Genomic DNA, 14,981 nt, shown 5'->3' with positions numbered 1-14,981 from the left:
TTAAATTTAGGGAAAAAGCCCATTTTCACAATAGAGCCTCACTTTGTCCTGGGGCCTGTCAGCATTATTAAGGAAAGGTGGGAGGTAGACAGCAACAATGGGGTCCTCTTCTTCTGCATCTCTGCCTGATTGGCAGCCCATCCAAAAGAAACCTTACTCTTTCCATATCTCTGTAGCCCTGGCAAGAGGAGATAGCCATTGGAGAAGCAAAGCCCGTACAGGCCCATTGACAGACCTTAGGTACACTGGGTAATTCTAGCAGTAGCCAGCTTTTAAATTATCCACGTGTAAAGATTGTGGATGGAATCCTCGCAGTGATGTGAGGTAGGTGAGAAGAGTGATAGAAAAGGAGAGATGCTGGCGAGGCCCATCTCGACGCTGAGATCACCTTGTTGCACCTTGTCCACTTTTCTCAAGCGATGTGGCGAGATATCTCTGTACTCACATGCAGTGAGGCCAGAGACCTTTCCTCTGAGGGTGTTGGGCTGGGCCTGGGGTAGATGGGTGTACCAGGATGACACAAGGGACAAAAGACCTTGCAAGCACTGCTTCATGGTGGTGTTTAATACATTGTAGTGACCGATGGTGAGTGTGAGTGTTGCAATGGAATGATAAGTGGTTCTTACTTGTTGGGATATAGATTTCCATGAATCTCTGCAGGAATGGTCTCTATCTTTACCTGGGAGGGCAAATATCCTTTCCTTGGAAGGGGTGAGGACACAGATATCTGGCACTGACACCCCTACTCGTTGGAATTGCTCTTCCCTGTTGTGGGATGTCTTTTCCTGTAATGGCATAGTGGGGGCAAATGAGTAAGATACAAGTGAGTGGCATTAGGGCTGGGCATTAAGGGGAAGATGTTGAGGTGTGAAGAGGCAGCACGAAGGGGATGTAGGGATGGGGTTGTGGGGGGGATGTCTGACAATGTGAGCGAGTGAGGGAAGATGTGTCATGCAACACAGAGGGTATTTGACCATAAACATTATTGAGAAATTGTGGGCAAGTCATAGAATCATACCATACAGAAAAGACCCTCAGTCCATAAACAGTGAACAAACAACCTGTTTGAATGGACAGTATTTGGTGTTATCGGATGAAGAGGGTACAAGCTTTGATGGACAAAATATAACCACATGTTTGTGCAAACCATTAGATAGACCACCTCTCTCTCAACGTATGTGCTGGTAATTTCTTTGTCAATCACACCATACAGTCCCAGCTTGAACAATTTTGGACTGAACTTTGGAACTTGGAGCTCTTTCCAGCTTCCAAACCGATAATTGTGAATCAGCAAAATGCTCAGACCCCCAATTGTGGGATGGGAGGGGGAGACATTATTGGAAACCTTGGATTAGTCAGTCTGTAGAAGCTAACATCTGTGTGGATCAGGTGCAGAGAGTCGTCAGTTCCCCGATTTCCAGAATATTTGATTCCTGAAGTTGCTGAAATAGCAGAAAGAAAAATGCACGAATGTGTTGAATTTGAGGAGAATCCTTGGATAATCTACATATGGTATCTATTATATGATTATGGAAGATATAGGATTTCTATAGGATTATGGAGGATATAGGATTACTATATGATTATGGAGGATATAGGATTCCTGTATGATTATGACGGATATAGGATTACAATAGGATTATGAATGAGGATAACGATGAAGAGCTAAATGTGAGTTAGTCCATCCTTCGCTGAGGTCTGTGTCTGTTTGACGGTAGGTTGATGAGCAGTTATACCAACTGGAGCATGAAAAGGCTGATCTACTGAAACGGCTTGAAGAAGACCAGGAGGATCTGAATGGACTCATGAAGAAACACAAGGACCTGATTGCTCAGGTAAGCAGACTAAATTGTTGATTTACGCTCGCAGGTTCCTGTTGTTTATATCGGATCATGCTCATCGCGGTGAACAGATTGGTCCTTTGTGCTTTGTTTCATTTTGATTACACCAAATGTGGAATGTTGTCCTATTTCTTTCAATATATCCTCAGCATCAGCTCAGTCAGCAGACTTCATGCATCTCCATCTGGGGCACATTCTGAAAATAAAGAAACACTGCTGCAAACACTTCTGTCCCAAAACCCAAAGATGATTTGTCGCTCATCATTTGATCTATTAACGTGTGATTTTATGATATTGATTGACAATGATATTAAAACTCTGTTAATGTTTAAGAATCAGTCATGCACATTCACAGAACCATAAATCAATTTTGTTTCTTTCGAAGTTATTGTAAATTCAATTACCTCACAATAGGGAGGAAAGGTTACCTTACAGAGCAAGAAAGGTAATATTTCTGTTTATGACGTTTGCATTCCAGGAATGTTTTACTTCTGCATTCCTCCTGAGTTTGTTGAGGTCAGGGCATGAAATTGTAGTGGAGGGCAGTTGTGAAGGGGTTTTACTTAGTTGTAGGAGGTGCCTGTTTTTGTTAAGCAAGGATGAGAGTCCAAGTTTGAGCCAAGACACAACAGAAATGCATCATCAGACGATTAGATCAGCTGACTAAAGCCATAGGGATTTCTTCAGACATTACACAAAATCCACCACTCCTTTCAACCCAGCAGCTCCTGCATTTTTAGAGTTATCCTTAAGGGATTTGAATGTCACTGACAAGGTCAGCATTTATTGCCCTGGTGGAGAGCTGCATTCTGGAACTGCTGCAGTCAGTGTGGTATAGACGCACCCACAATTCTGTTTGACTCAGATGTATGACTCAGTGAGAGACAAGGAATAGTGAGTGTACCTTTGAGGCTGCATGTCATGTGAATTGGAGGGGACTACTGTAATGATGACGTCCTCATCCATCTGTTGCTCTTGTGTTTCAAAATGGCAAGGTCTGTGGGTTTAGCAACTTGCATTCAAGGCGTACTGACCCTCATTATTCAGAGTAGTCTCCGACAATGACAACAATGTGCATCTGCTTATTATTTCTGAAACAGAACCCAAGGTGCTTCACAAGATAGATCCAAATAAAATTGATACAACCTGTAAGCATATGTTTCAAACTAAAAGAGAAAAAGTGGGGGTAAGAAGGAAGATAGGAGCATCATCTGGGAAAAAATGGTCATCAAATAACCCCCCCATTTTAGAAAATGTTTATTAAGGGCATTTGTGTAACACTGGCAAAGCCAACATTTAATGCATATCCCCAATAATCCTTGTTGCAATGAATTACTTCTTTGACTCAGTGCAGCCAATGTACACATACACACAGGGTGCTGTTAAGAAGCAGGTTCCAGATTTTTGAGACCTGGGATGGTCAAAGAATGGTGATATGTTCCAAGTTAGGATGGCGTTTGACTTTGAGAGGATATTTCTTATGGCATTGTTCCTACAGATCTCTGGTCTCGGTCCTTCAAAGTGTTTGTGAGCTTTGAAGGCACTACACAAAGAGCCTTCGAATGTTGATGTAGATGCTAACCACTGTTGCCACTGTGCACTGGTGGTAGAGGGAATGAATGTTCAAGGAAGTGGGTGAGATGTCAATCAGGTGGATTATTTTGTCCTGTAGCTGTCAAGCTTCTTGTGTTACTGGAACCACACTCATCCAAGCAAGAGCAGGGCATTCCATCATAATCTTGGCTTGTGCCATTTAGATGATGGGGAGCTTTGAAAACTCAGGAATTTCTAGCTTCTGATCTCTCTTGTAGCCATGATGTTGATATAGCTGGTCCATCTTAGTTTCTGCTCAGAACCCTGCCTCTGGATATTGGTTCTGGGGGATTCAGAGATAGTAATACATTGAATGTTAAGAGGTGATGGTTATGTTCTTGTTTGGATTGTCATTGCTGAGCACTTGTGTGCTGCAAATATTACTTGCTACTCATTAGCCCAAGCCTGAACATTGTCCAGCTCTGTCCACAAGCTGCCGAAAATCTTTCCACTAACCAGCAGCTTTTTTTCAGGGGAGTTGCTGCAGTTTCATACATATTAAAAGAAACTTTATTTGTTGTCAATATTAATTTTAGTCTAATTTATCAAATTCTATGTTGTTTCACTCTCTATGAGCAGTCATCCAATGACATTGCGCAGATACAGGAGCTACAAGGTCAATTGGAAGAAGCTACAAAGGAAAAGCAAAGTTTTGAAGAAAAGGTAAGAGGCTTTAATGCTCAAGTTGGTAATTTTATAGTTAGTTTTGTGGGAGTAATTGATGTTCGGAGATCAATTAACATTTCATTGGGTTTAAGACCGTATATCGACTTCGTAGCTGTTGCACCTTCTATTCCCATTTTGTGCAAATTGACAATAGCTTCAGTCTTACGTTCATATTGAATGGTGATATGATGGCTCAGTGGTTAGCACTGCTGCCTTACAGCACCAAGGTCTCAGGTTCGATTCCAGCCTCGGGTGACTGTCTATGTGGAATTTGCACATTCTCCCTGTGTCTGCGAGGGTTTCCTCCGGGTGCTCTGGTTTCCTCTCACAGTCCAAAGATGTGCAGGTCAGGTGAATTGGCCATGCTAAATTGCCTGTAGTGTTAGGTGCATTAGTCAGAGGGGAAATGTAGGTGAATGGGTCTGGGTGAGTTGCTCTTCAGAGGGTCGGTGTGGACTTGTTGGGCCGAAGGGCCTGTTTCCATACTGTCGGGAATCTTAAAAAAAAACACATCCATGTCTCCTTTATGCTACAGTAATGGACCTATAGGGGGCAGCATATAGTTTTGATATTCTTTCAAGAATTAATGTCTTCTGAAGATCAAAGATGAATGTATTATTCAGAGCAAGATCATAAGACCATAAGACATAGGAGCAGAATTTAGGCCATTCGGCCCATTGAGTCTGCTCTACCATTCAATCATGGCTGATAAGTTTCTCAACCCCATTCTCCTCTTTCTCTTCATAATCTTTGATTCCCTTTACAATCAAGAACCTCTCTGTCTCCATTTTAAATATACTCAATGACCTGGTCTCCACAGCCTTCTGTGGCAATGAATTCCATAGATTTACGGCTGTATGGCTGAAGATGTCTCTCCTCATCTCTGTTCTAAAAGGTCTTCCCTTTACTCTAAGGCTGTGCCCTCAGGTCTTAGTGTCTCCTGCCAATGGAAACATCTTAGAACATAGAACATAGAACAATACAGCGCAGAACAGGCCCTTCGGCCCTCAATGTTGTGCCAACCTATGAACTATTCTCAGCTCATCCCCCTACACTATCCCATCATCATCCATGTGCTTATCCAAAGATTGTTTAAATCTCCCTAATGTGGCTGAGTTAACTACATTGGGAGGTAGGATGTGGAATGCCCTCTGAGTAAAGAACCTGCCTCTGACATGTGTCTTAAATCTATCACCCCTCAATTTGTAGTTATGCCCCCTCATAAAAGCTGACATCATCATCCTAGGAAAAAGACTCTCACTGTCTACCCTAGCTAATCCTCTGATCATCTTGTATGTCTCTATCAAATCCCCTCTTAGCTTTCTTCTTTCCAATGAGAACAGACCCAAGTCTCTCAGCCTTTCCTCATAAGATGTTCTCTCCAGACCAGGCAACGTCCTGGGAAATCTCCTCTGTACCTTTTCCAATGCTTCCACATCCTTCCCGAAATATGGTGACCAGAACTGTACACAATATTCCAAGTGTGGCTGCGCTGGTGTTTTGAATGGTTGCAGCATGATATTGCGACTCTGGAACTCAATTCCTCTACCAATGAAACCTAACAAACCGTATACCTTCTTAACAACACTATCCACCTGGGTGCCAACTTTCAGGGATTGATGCACTTGGGCTCCAAGATCCCTCTGCACATCCACACTACCAAGAATCTTTCCATTGATCCAGTATTCTGCCTTCCTGTTATTCTTCCCAAAGTGCATCACCTCACATTTAGCTGCATTGAACTCCATTTGCCACCTCCCAGCCCAATTTTGCAGTTTATCCAAGTCCCCCTGCAACCTGTAACATTCTTCCAAACTGTCTACTACTCCACCGACTTTAGTGTCATCTGCAAATTTACTAATCCATCCACCTATGCCTGTGTTTAAGTCATTTATAAAAATGGCAAACAGCAGTAGTCCCAAAACAGATCCTTGTGCCACACCACTCATTACCGGACTCCAGGCTGAATATCTTCCATCAACCACCACTTGCTACCTTCTTTCAGAAAGCCAGTTTCTAATCCAAACTGCTAAATCACCCTCAATCCCATGCCTCTGCATTTTCTCCAGCAGCCTACCATGTGGAACCTTATCAAAGGCTTTACTGAAGTCCATGTACACCACGTCAACTGCCCTCCTCTCATCTACATGCTTGGTCACCTTCTCAAAAAACTCAATGAGGTTTGTGAGACATGACTTGCCCTTGATGAAACCATGTTGACTATCTGAAATCATCCAAATATCCACTCTTTCCAGGCCATTCAGTATTCTGTCAGTTTCAATTAGATCCCCCTCGAATTCCATCTAGTATAGAGCCATAATCTTCAAATGTTCCTCATATGTTAAGCCTTTCATTTCTGGCATCATTCTCATGAACTGCTCCAGGGCCAGTACATCCTTTCTGAGGTAATGGGCCCAAGATTGCTCACAATACCCCAAACGTGGTCTGAACAGGGCCTTAGAGAGCCTCAGAGGTACATCCCTGCTTTTACGTTCTAGTCCAAGCCAACATTGCATTTGCCTTCCTAACTACTGACTCAATCTGCAAGTTTACCTTGAGAGAGTTCTGGACTAGAACTCCCAAGTCTCTTTGCACTTCAGACTTCTGAATTGTCTCCCCATTAAAAAAAATAGTCCATGCCTCTATTCTTCCAACCAAAGTGCATGACTTCACACTTTCCCACATTGTATTTCATCTGCCACTTCATTGTCACCCTCCCAATCTGTCTAAATCCTTCTGCAGCCTCCCAGTCTCCCTAATGCTACCTGTCCCTCCATCTATCTTTGTTTCTTCTGCAAACTTAGCCAGAATACCCTCAGTTCCTTTATTTAGATCATTAAGGTATAACACTGGCCCTTGTGGAACACCACTTGTCACTGGCTGCCATCCTGAGAAGGACCCTTTTATCCCCACTCTCTGCTTTCTGCCAGACAGCCAAGCTTCTATCATGTTAGCACCTTGTCTCTAATACCATGGGCCCTTTTCTTACTCAGCAGCCTCCTGTGCAGCACCTTGTCAAAGAATGTCTGGAAATCCAAGTAGATAACATCCATTGTCTCTCCTTGATTTAACCTGTTCATTACCTCTTCAAAGAATTCTAACAGATTTGTCAGATATGACCTCCTCTCGATGAAACCATTGCTGACTTCACCCTATTTTAACATACACTTTCAAGTATTCTGAAATCTCATCCTTCACAATGGACTCCAAACTCTTACGACAACCAAGGTCATGCTAATTGCTTTGTAATTTACCTTACTCCCTTCTTAAACAGGGGTTGCATTAGTAGTTTTCCAGGGGTCCTCTTGGACCCTCACAGACTCCAGTGATTCCTTGAAGGTCACTACTAAAGCCTTCACTATCTCTTCAGCTATCTCCTTGAGAACTCTGGGGTATAGTCCATCAGGTTCAGGTGATTGATTTATCTTCAGACCTTTCAGTATTTCTAGCAGCTTTTCCTAGGTGATGGCCACCATACTCACTTCTGACCCTGACTCTCTTGAATGTTTGTGATGCTTGCTTGTGTCTTCCACAGTGAAGACTGATGCAAAGTACTTGTTCGGTTCCTAAGCTATTTCTTTGTTCCCCATTACTACTTCTCCAGTGGTCCAATAATTTCCCATTATATATCTAAACAAATTCTTGCAATCTTCTTTTATATTACTGGCTGACTTACCCTCATGTTTAATATTTTCCCTCCTTATTTCTTCGTTTGTAGTCCTCTGTTGGTCTTTGCAGGCTTCCCAATGTCTTTCGCCACATTATATGCTTTCTCTTTAATACTGTCCCTGACTTCCCTTGTCAGCCACAGTCGCCTCACCCTCAATTAATTCTATTCATAGAGGGCTACAGCATTAAGCAAGGCTCTTCAGCCCATTAAGTCTGTCAGTCCAAAGCATCCACTTAAGTATGGTGTCAGTAGAGTTGGATCAGAGAACCATACAGTGTGGAAGTAGGCCATTTGGCTGAATGAATCTGTAATGACCCTCCACAGAGCATCCCATCCAGGCCCAACCCCTTACCCTATCCCAGTAACCTGTGTTAACCATGGCCAATCCACCTAGCCTACACATCCCTGGACACTCTGGGTAATTCAGCATTGCCAATCCACCTAACCTGCACATCTTTGGACTGTGGGAGGAAACCCACCCAGACACCAGGAGAACATGTAAACTGTGCACAGAGAGTTACCCAAGGCTGGAATCGAACCCGGGTCCTTGGCGCAGTGAGGCAGCAGTGCTGACCATTGAGCCACCATGCTGTGAGGTGTTTCTTTATCAAACCAGTAAAATTGGAGATGTCTGCAAACTTTTCATTGAACTGTTTGAAGCCAAATGTTAAGAATCTGTAAAGGTAATGGAATTAATTCAAGCAGCTGAATTAATTCAGCACATAACCAGTTTTATTTAAAACTCTGGAAGAAGTGTCTTTACAAGTTCAATTTCTTTTTGAAAAAGCTGGGATATTTGATCCTGAAATTTCTGATCCATTTGAAGAATACAAAAAAAAATTGTTGAGCGTTTATTAAAAACCGGGGTTAAAACCTTGTTCATCAATTGACCACTCATTTAATCTTGATTGAGAGAATCCAGCTCATTACAATCTTTCCTCACCCATTACTGAAAATTCTCTTGATTGTCCATTTCTAACTCAGTAATATGTGCATGACACCTTGTTTCATCTTTGGTAACTCAAACAAACCCTCCAAACATGACTTGTCACTCCACATTGCAATATAAAGTCATACAGCATGGGTCCATAATCCCAATCTCAACTAGTCCCACCTGCCTGTTCCTGGCCCATATCCCACCAAACCTTTCCTATTCATGTAGTTATCCAAATGCTTTTTAAACATTGTAATTTTACCCATATCCACCACTTCCTCAGAAACCACACAAACCACCCTCTATGGAAGAAATTTGCCGCTCATATCTTTTTAAAATCTCTCTCCTCTCATCTTAAAAATGTGCCCCCTAGTCTTGAAATTCCCTTTCCTAGGTAAAAGACAACTCCCATTAATTCTGTCTAAACCCCTCACTATTATAAAATAATAAATGTCTCTGAGGTCGCCTGTCAGCCTCCTATGCTCCAGTGAAAAATGTCCCGGACTTTCTTTATAACTCTAACATTCCAAAATTGGCAACATCCTGGTAAATCCTTTCTGAGCCCTCTTTCGCTTAATAATGTCCTTTCAATAACTGGGTGACCAGAACTGGACACAGTCATCCAGAAAAGGCCTCACCAATGTCCTGTACAATCTCAACCTTGGTCCTAACTCTTATACTCAAAGGATAAAGCAATGAAGGCAAGCATGCCAAATGGAGTATTTGATGATTGTCTTCATGACCTTTGTTTCAGGTCATGGCTCAGTTTGAAAAGTTCATGAGTGACACCAGCATAATTCAATTTTTCTATTTTACCCAACCCAATAAGAAACTAGATAGGGAAATGGCACATTGGGCTGGCTATTCATGGTTGTGTCCAGCTATATAGCTGTAACCTGTTAGAATTGAGTAAAGTTTGGGTCCATTGCATATTCAAAGTGTACAGCTATCATTGTAATGATGAAATAAAACAAAAAAAGCTGCAAACGTTGCAGATCTGAAGTAACAACAGGAATTGCTGGAGAAACTCTGCAAGACTGGCAGCATCTGTGGGGAGGAAACAGAATTAATGTTTTGAGTTCTGAAGAAGGGTCTTTGGACTCAAAACATCAACTCTGTTTCTCTCTCCACATATACTGTCAGACCTGCTGCCTTTCTCCAGCATTTCCTGTTTTTGTGAGCGTAACGGTAAATGTGCTCCCATTTTGATTCCCTTATTGGACTTGAAAAGGAGTGAGCCATTTCGGATATCATTATAAAACAGAACCTTGTACCTTTTTGATGCGGTGCTAGTGTCCCCATCTCTGAGCCAGGAGGCCTGGGTTCCAAGTGTGTAATAACATCAAAGCAGATTGATTAGAAAATATAAAACAGAGCCTTTTCAAGTTATCCATTTGAAGCATGTATTGCAAAGGCAGTAATGTTATCCTTCCACCCTCTACAGAAACGTTAACCAACTTAATTAGCCTCTCTGTATCTCTGGTGAATACAGGCCGTTACAGCTATCTGTTCTAAACCATTTATTTTTAAGTTACAAAGAGTCATACTACCTATGCAGTTCTCTTTGGTGTTAAAGTTAATCGTTCTGTGTGTAATTAATCGTCTCAACTATGAAGCTCCAGATTGCTCAGAAGAGGATAGAATATATGGAACATTCGATGGTGGAGCGAGGAATTGTAAGCCGACAGGAAGCTATTATCTGTGATCTAGAGAGCAAACTCGAGTTCCAGAGGGCCCAGCTGAAGAGATTTGAGGTAAACTTTTCTTTGTATTTATAACCATTGGTTTCTGTTTAAATCCTCTTCCTATCCTTCTAGACAACTACGAATCACTATGTCTACCTTAGGCATCTCTTATGAATCCATACTGTGACTTAGATTCCTGTATTTTAATTCATTCATGGGATAAGGGCATCACTGGATGAACTAGCACTTATTGCCCAAAGGGCAATTAAGAGTCAACCACACTGCTGAGAGTCTGAAGTCATATGTAGACCTGATCAGATAAGGACAGCAGTTTCCTTCTCCTAAGGACATTAGTGAACCAGATGGGTGTTTCCTGATAAATGGTAATGGTTTTATGGTCATCATCAAATTCTTAATTGCACATTATTATTAAATACAAATTCCATCGTCTGCCACAGTGGGATTCAAACCTGGGTCCCCAGAACATTACCTGGGTCTCTGGATTGATGATGAGGCATACATGTCGTCAAGGTGACGGTGGAGTAGGGCTCTTGAGCTGGGGCTCGTCTGCTCCGACCACTTTTCTTTGTTCTCTTTTCGTTTGTTGTTTCTCCTTTCCTTTACTGAACTCTGGTCCGGAGCTTGGAAGGCATCAGCACGGATTCGAGTGAGCCCCTGCTTACTTTTCTGGGGTCAGCACGGGACCTGGTATCAGAATTGGCTGCCACTACATCAACGGAGACACTGTTGGTGAGGTAGGCCTGGTGGTGAAAGATGGCGCCTGAAGGTCGGTGATGTCAACATGGATTGGGTCCAGCGGTGGAGGTTGTGGTGAGGTGGTGTCGGTGTTTTTGATGTTGAGCTGGCTCAAGGCTGATGGACTCTCTTTTGGTTACTTCTTTCTTGTTTTTCTTATTCTTAAACTATTCAAAGTGGTGCCAGATCATGGCGACAGTGGAAAAGCTTTCTCACTGTATTTTATTGTATTTCTCACTGTAAATTACATGTGACAATGAAATCATTCATTCATTTATTCTAAAACTCCATCGGTCATATCACTAGGCCCTTGCCTAATCCTAATCTGTGCGCAGGAATTACATTTCCCGGGACTCATAGAATTAGAAATCACAGCGGTAGAACAAGATTGAGGAATTTTGGGAAGATTTATTACAAGGTTTCTTGGAAAGGGGAATGTTTTTCTATTTGGTTATGATAAAATCATAAATGAGTAATGTGTAATGTGAAAAAAGTAGTCAGCAAGATAACATTTGAATGAGTGTAAGCATCCAACCAATATCGATTCTAATGTCATTGGAGATTTGCCCCAGGCTTATGCTGGTGTAGGGTTTCTTGCCCACTAAGGCACTTACATGTTTCTCCTAGTTCCCTATTTGAGTGAATCTTTTGTTGACAATTTTACTTCGAAGCTGAGCAATAATTGTCTTGGAATCTCTGATGTATGGCGCTGGAAAGGCACAGCAGGTCAGGCAGCATCCGAGGAGCAGGAGAGTCCATGTTTTGGGCATAAGCCCTTCATCAGGCCCGAAACATCGATTCTTCTGCTCCTCAGATGCTGCCTGACCTGCTGTGCTTTTCCAGCACCACACTTTCGACTCTGTATGTAGGTAAAGCTAGTCTTTCCTTGTACGTTTGCACATGGAATCAAGCGTGCAATACAGGGGGAGTCTAGCTGCTAAGAAGTTGTATGGGAGCTTAAGACATACCCATACATAGCATTGAATCAATTTAGATTAGCAACCCTTTCCAACTGGCAATTGTTTATACAATCCCCAGTGCTCATATTTTATACTGAGTGAATATGTCGACCCTGTTTTTGGAAAGAATTTTCTCAGCTTCAGAGATGTACTTCGCCACTTGCGAGTTTGTGAGGTTTAGAATTTGAGGTTCTGCCACTGAGTATTATATGGTTTGAGTTCTTGTTTTCCTCAGACCCCCCCATGATTTACAGCTGCTTAGTATTTTTACCTTCTGCTGGCTGTGGTATGATCCCTGCTTCTCATTTCCTAATAACTTCTGCCTTGCTTCTGTTATTAGCTTATCAAGATTTAATTTGGCCTGTAATTATAATCTTTCAAACAATCTCATTACCCCGTTACGACATGACAATGAATCCCTTTGCTAAGTGGAGTAGCTACTGTGCTCTGATGAACAGTATCAAATAGTCACAGGGTTATTCTTGATTTGCCTATCGTAGAATCATATCTTTTAGGATGATACTGCAGGAAGGAAATAATTCATTTCATTTGAACTGGGTTGGCTCTGTGCTCAGGCCATTAATTAATTCCACATCTCCAATCTTTCCCCAAACCCTGCAAGTCTTTCTTCTGTTATTTATCCAACAATTCTTGCTTCTTTGGGTGTAATTTAACTCTTTCAAAAATTTGCTTTCTATATATTACAACCTGCTTTTCCATTTTACACAGTACCATTTTCCCAGTTTTCCTACACCAGTTGAAACTAGCATAAAATATCTGCTTCCTCACTGATCAAATATTTCAACATGCTAACTTGATTCCATTTTTATTTATTGCTCCAAGCAATTTTAAATCTTTTAAATCCTTTTATCCATCTTAGCCATTTATCTGAAATGGAGTTCACCTGGTGGGCTAATGCAGTAAAAGGCTATTTATCAACATCATCAAATGCATTGCTAAGCCGACCAAGCTGCAGCTATATCACCCCCCATTGTCTGCTTAACTTTCTGCAATCGTCAGATTATTTTTATTTTGAAACAAAGGTTTTGACTAAACCTGCCAGGATATTAATACATGGAATAATAGTAACAGAGATTTATTCTGAGACCCTTCCTTTTGCTGTTTAACCCCAGTGTGACTGTAATTCCTCACCAGCCTGTTCTAGCTCCCCCTTATGGACCTTATGCCAACTTTCAACTGAAACCTCACTTGGATCATTGCACAGATCCTGCTGATGTTGTCCCCCAATATGCGCACACTTCTTACTGCTTTAACCCTATCAATACCCAAATCACATCTCCTCCATTTCCCTCAGCGGGAACACATCCAGCTCCAGCAGAGTTAATGAATACTGCAGATATGGAATAATAACAGAAAATTTAGGGGTAGGCAATGGCCTAGTGGTATTATCACTGGATTGTTAATCCAGAGACCCGGGTAATTGTTCTGGGTTCAAATTTACACCATGGTGGAATTTGAAGCTAATTAAAAATAATATTGAATTTAGACACTAATGATGACCATGAATCCATCATCAATTGTTGGGAAAACTCATCTAGTTCAATGATGTGGCAGGGTGGCTCAGTGGTTAGCACTGGTGCCTCACAGTGCAAGGGACCCAGTTTCGATTCTGCCCTCAGGCGACTGTCTGTGTGGAGTTTGCATATTCTCCCTGTATCTATGTGGGTTTCCTCCCACAGTCCAAAAATGTGCAGGTTAAGTGGTTTGGCCATGGGAAATGCAAGGATTTGGATTTGAGTGGTGATGCTGTTATGAGGGTCATTATGCACTTAAGGGGCCAAATGGCCTGCTTCCACTCTGTATAATTCTATATACAAACAAATATTTTAAATACTCAATAGCTCCGACAGCATCCATCTAGAGCAAAGGGTTTCAGCTCTAGAATTCTGGCCTCTCATTTCAGACTATCTCTGGCTCTTCTATTTCAGGAAAAAAAAGAGTTGTTTTATTTCAGAAAATGTATCATTAAACAAGTGGGGGCCCTAAGCAACTTTCTTGGAACCTATTTCATGAAATCTGACAGCCGATTGTAAGGAATGCCATTTTAAGAAACAGAGCAGGTATAGCCCAATCGGCACATCACATCTGCTCTGTGTTCACTAAAATCACTTCGGATCTGATTGCAGTCCCAACCCTACCCTCCGTTCCCACACCGCGTCCCCATGACTCCCTCATCAATCAACAATCTCATTGAGTCAGCCTTGAGTATGCTCAGTGACGCAGCTTCCACTGCTCTCTCTGGAACATAATCCAAAGAGCAGTGAGAGAAGAAATTCCTCTTCATCTGTGTGTTAGCCCTCTTATTTCTAAACCATGCTCCTTGGTTCTTGATTCCTCCATTAATAGTTGATGATGGACCTAAGTTATTATTTTTAATAACACAAAGTAATTTTTTTTTCTTTCAAAATCTCACATTGCTTTACACAGCACAGAAAAGACCCTTTAGCCCATCCAGTCTGCCCTGACAAAACTACAGGTCATTCTGCTATAATGCGCATTTTGTTAACACGAATTTGCTATAATATGATTGACGAGTTGGGGACACTGTTTCAAAAGCGCAAAGTTTTAAAGCGTGTATTTGTTATAACGTGATTCCAGCCCTATTAGTTTAAATAGTGCTGGTAGTACACAATTTTCTTATAACACGGATTGCCTGAGAACGGAACTGCGACACTATAGCACAACTGACTGTCCCACTAAAGATGTGCTAATCCCAATTTCCTGCACTTGTCCCATGTCCTAGAAGGGTATGATATTTGAAGTGCTCATCCAAATGTTTTTTAAAGGTTCCCAGTCAGTGCATTACAGATTCCCACCATCCCCTGAGCGAAACCCAAATCCCCTCTGGATCTCTTG

The 14,981-nt window shown here is 41.9% G+C and overlaps 1 protein-coding gene across 6 annotated transcripts in view; it reads left to right on the top strand.

Moving 5' to 3' along the window:
- LOC140488098 (unconventional myosin-XVIIIb-like) overlaps window positions 1-14,981 on the top strand; it is a 483,418-nt gene that overhangs the window by 416,956 nt on the left and 51,481 nt on the right. For all 6 annotated transcript variants that reach the window (XM_072587853.1, XM_072587851.1, XM_072587852.1 and 3 more), the window contains 3 exons: window positions 1,719-1,835; window positions 4,014-4,097; window positions 10,321-10,458. In XM_072587853.1, coding sequence (XP_072443954.1) covers window positions 1,719-1,835; window positions 4,014-4,097; window positions 10,321-10,458 — 339 coding nt within the window. The remainder of the gene's footprint in view (window positions 1-1,718; window positions 1,836-4,013; window positions 4,098-10,320; window positions 10,459-14,981) is intronic.

The sequence above is a fragment of the Chiloscyllium punctatum genome, chromosome 17 (genome assembly GCF_047496795.1).
Source record: "Chiloscyllium punctatum isolate Juve2018m chromosome 17, sChiPun1.3, whole genome shotgun sequence".
NCBI lineage: Eukaryota > Metazoa > Chordata > Chondrichthyes > Orectolobiformes > Hemiscylliidae > Chiloscyllium > Chiloscyllium punctatum.
This window is presented reverse-complemented; position numbering and strand designations above follow the sequence as displayed.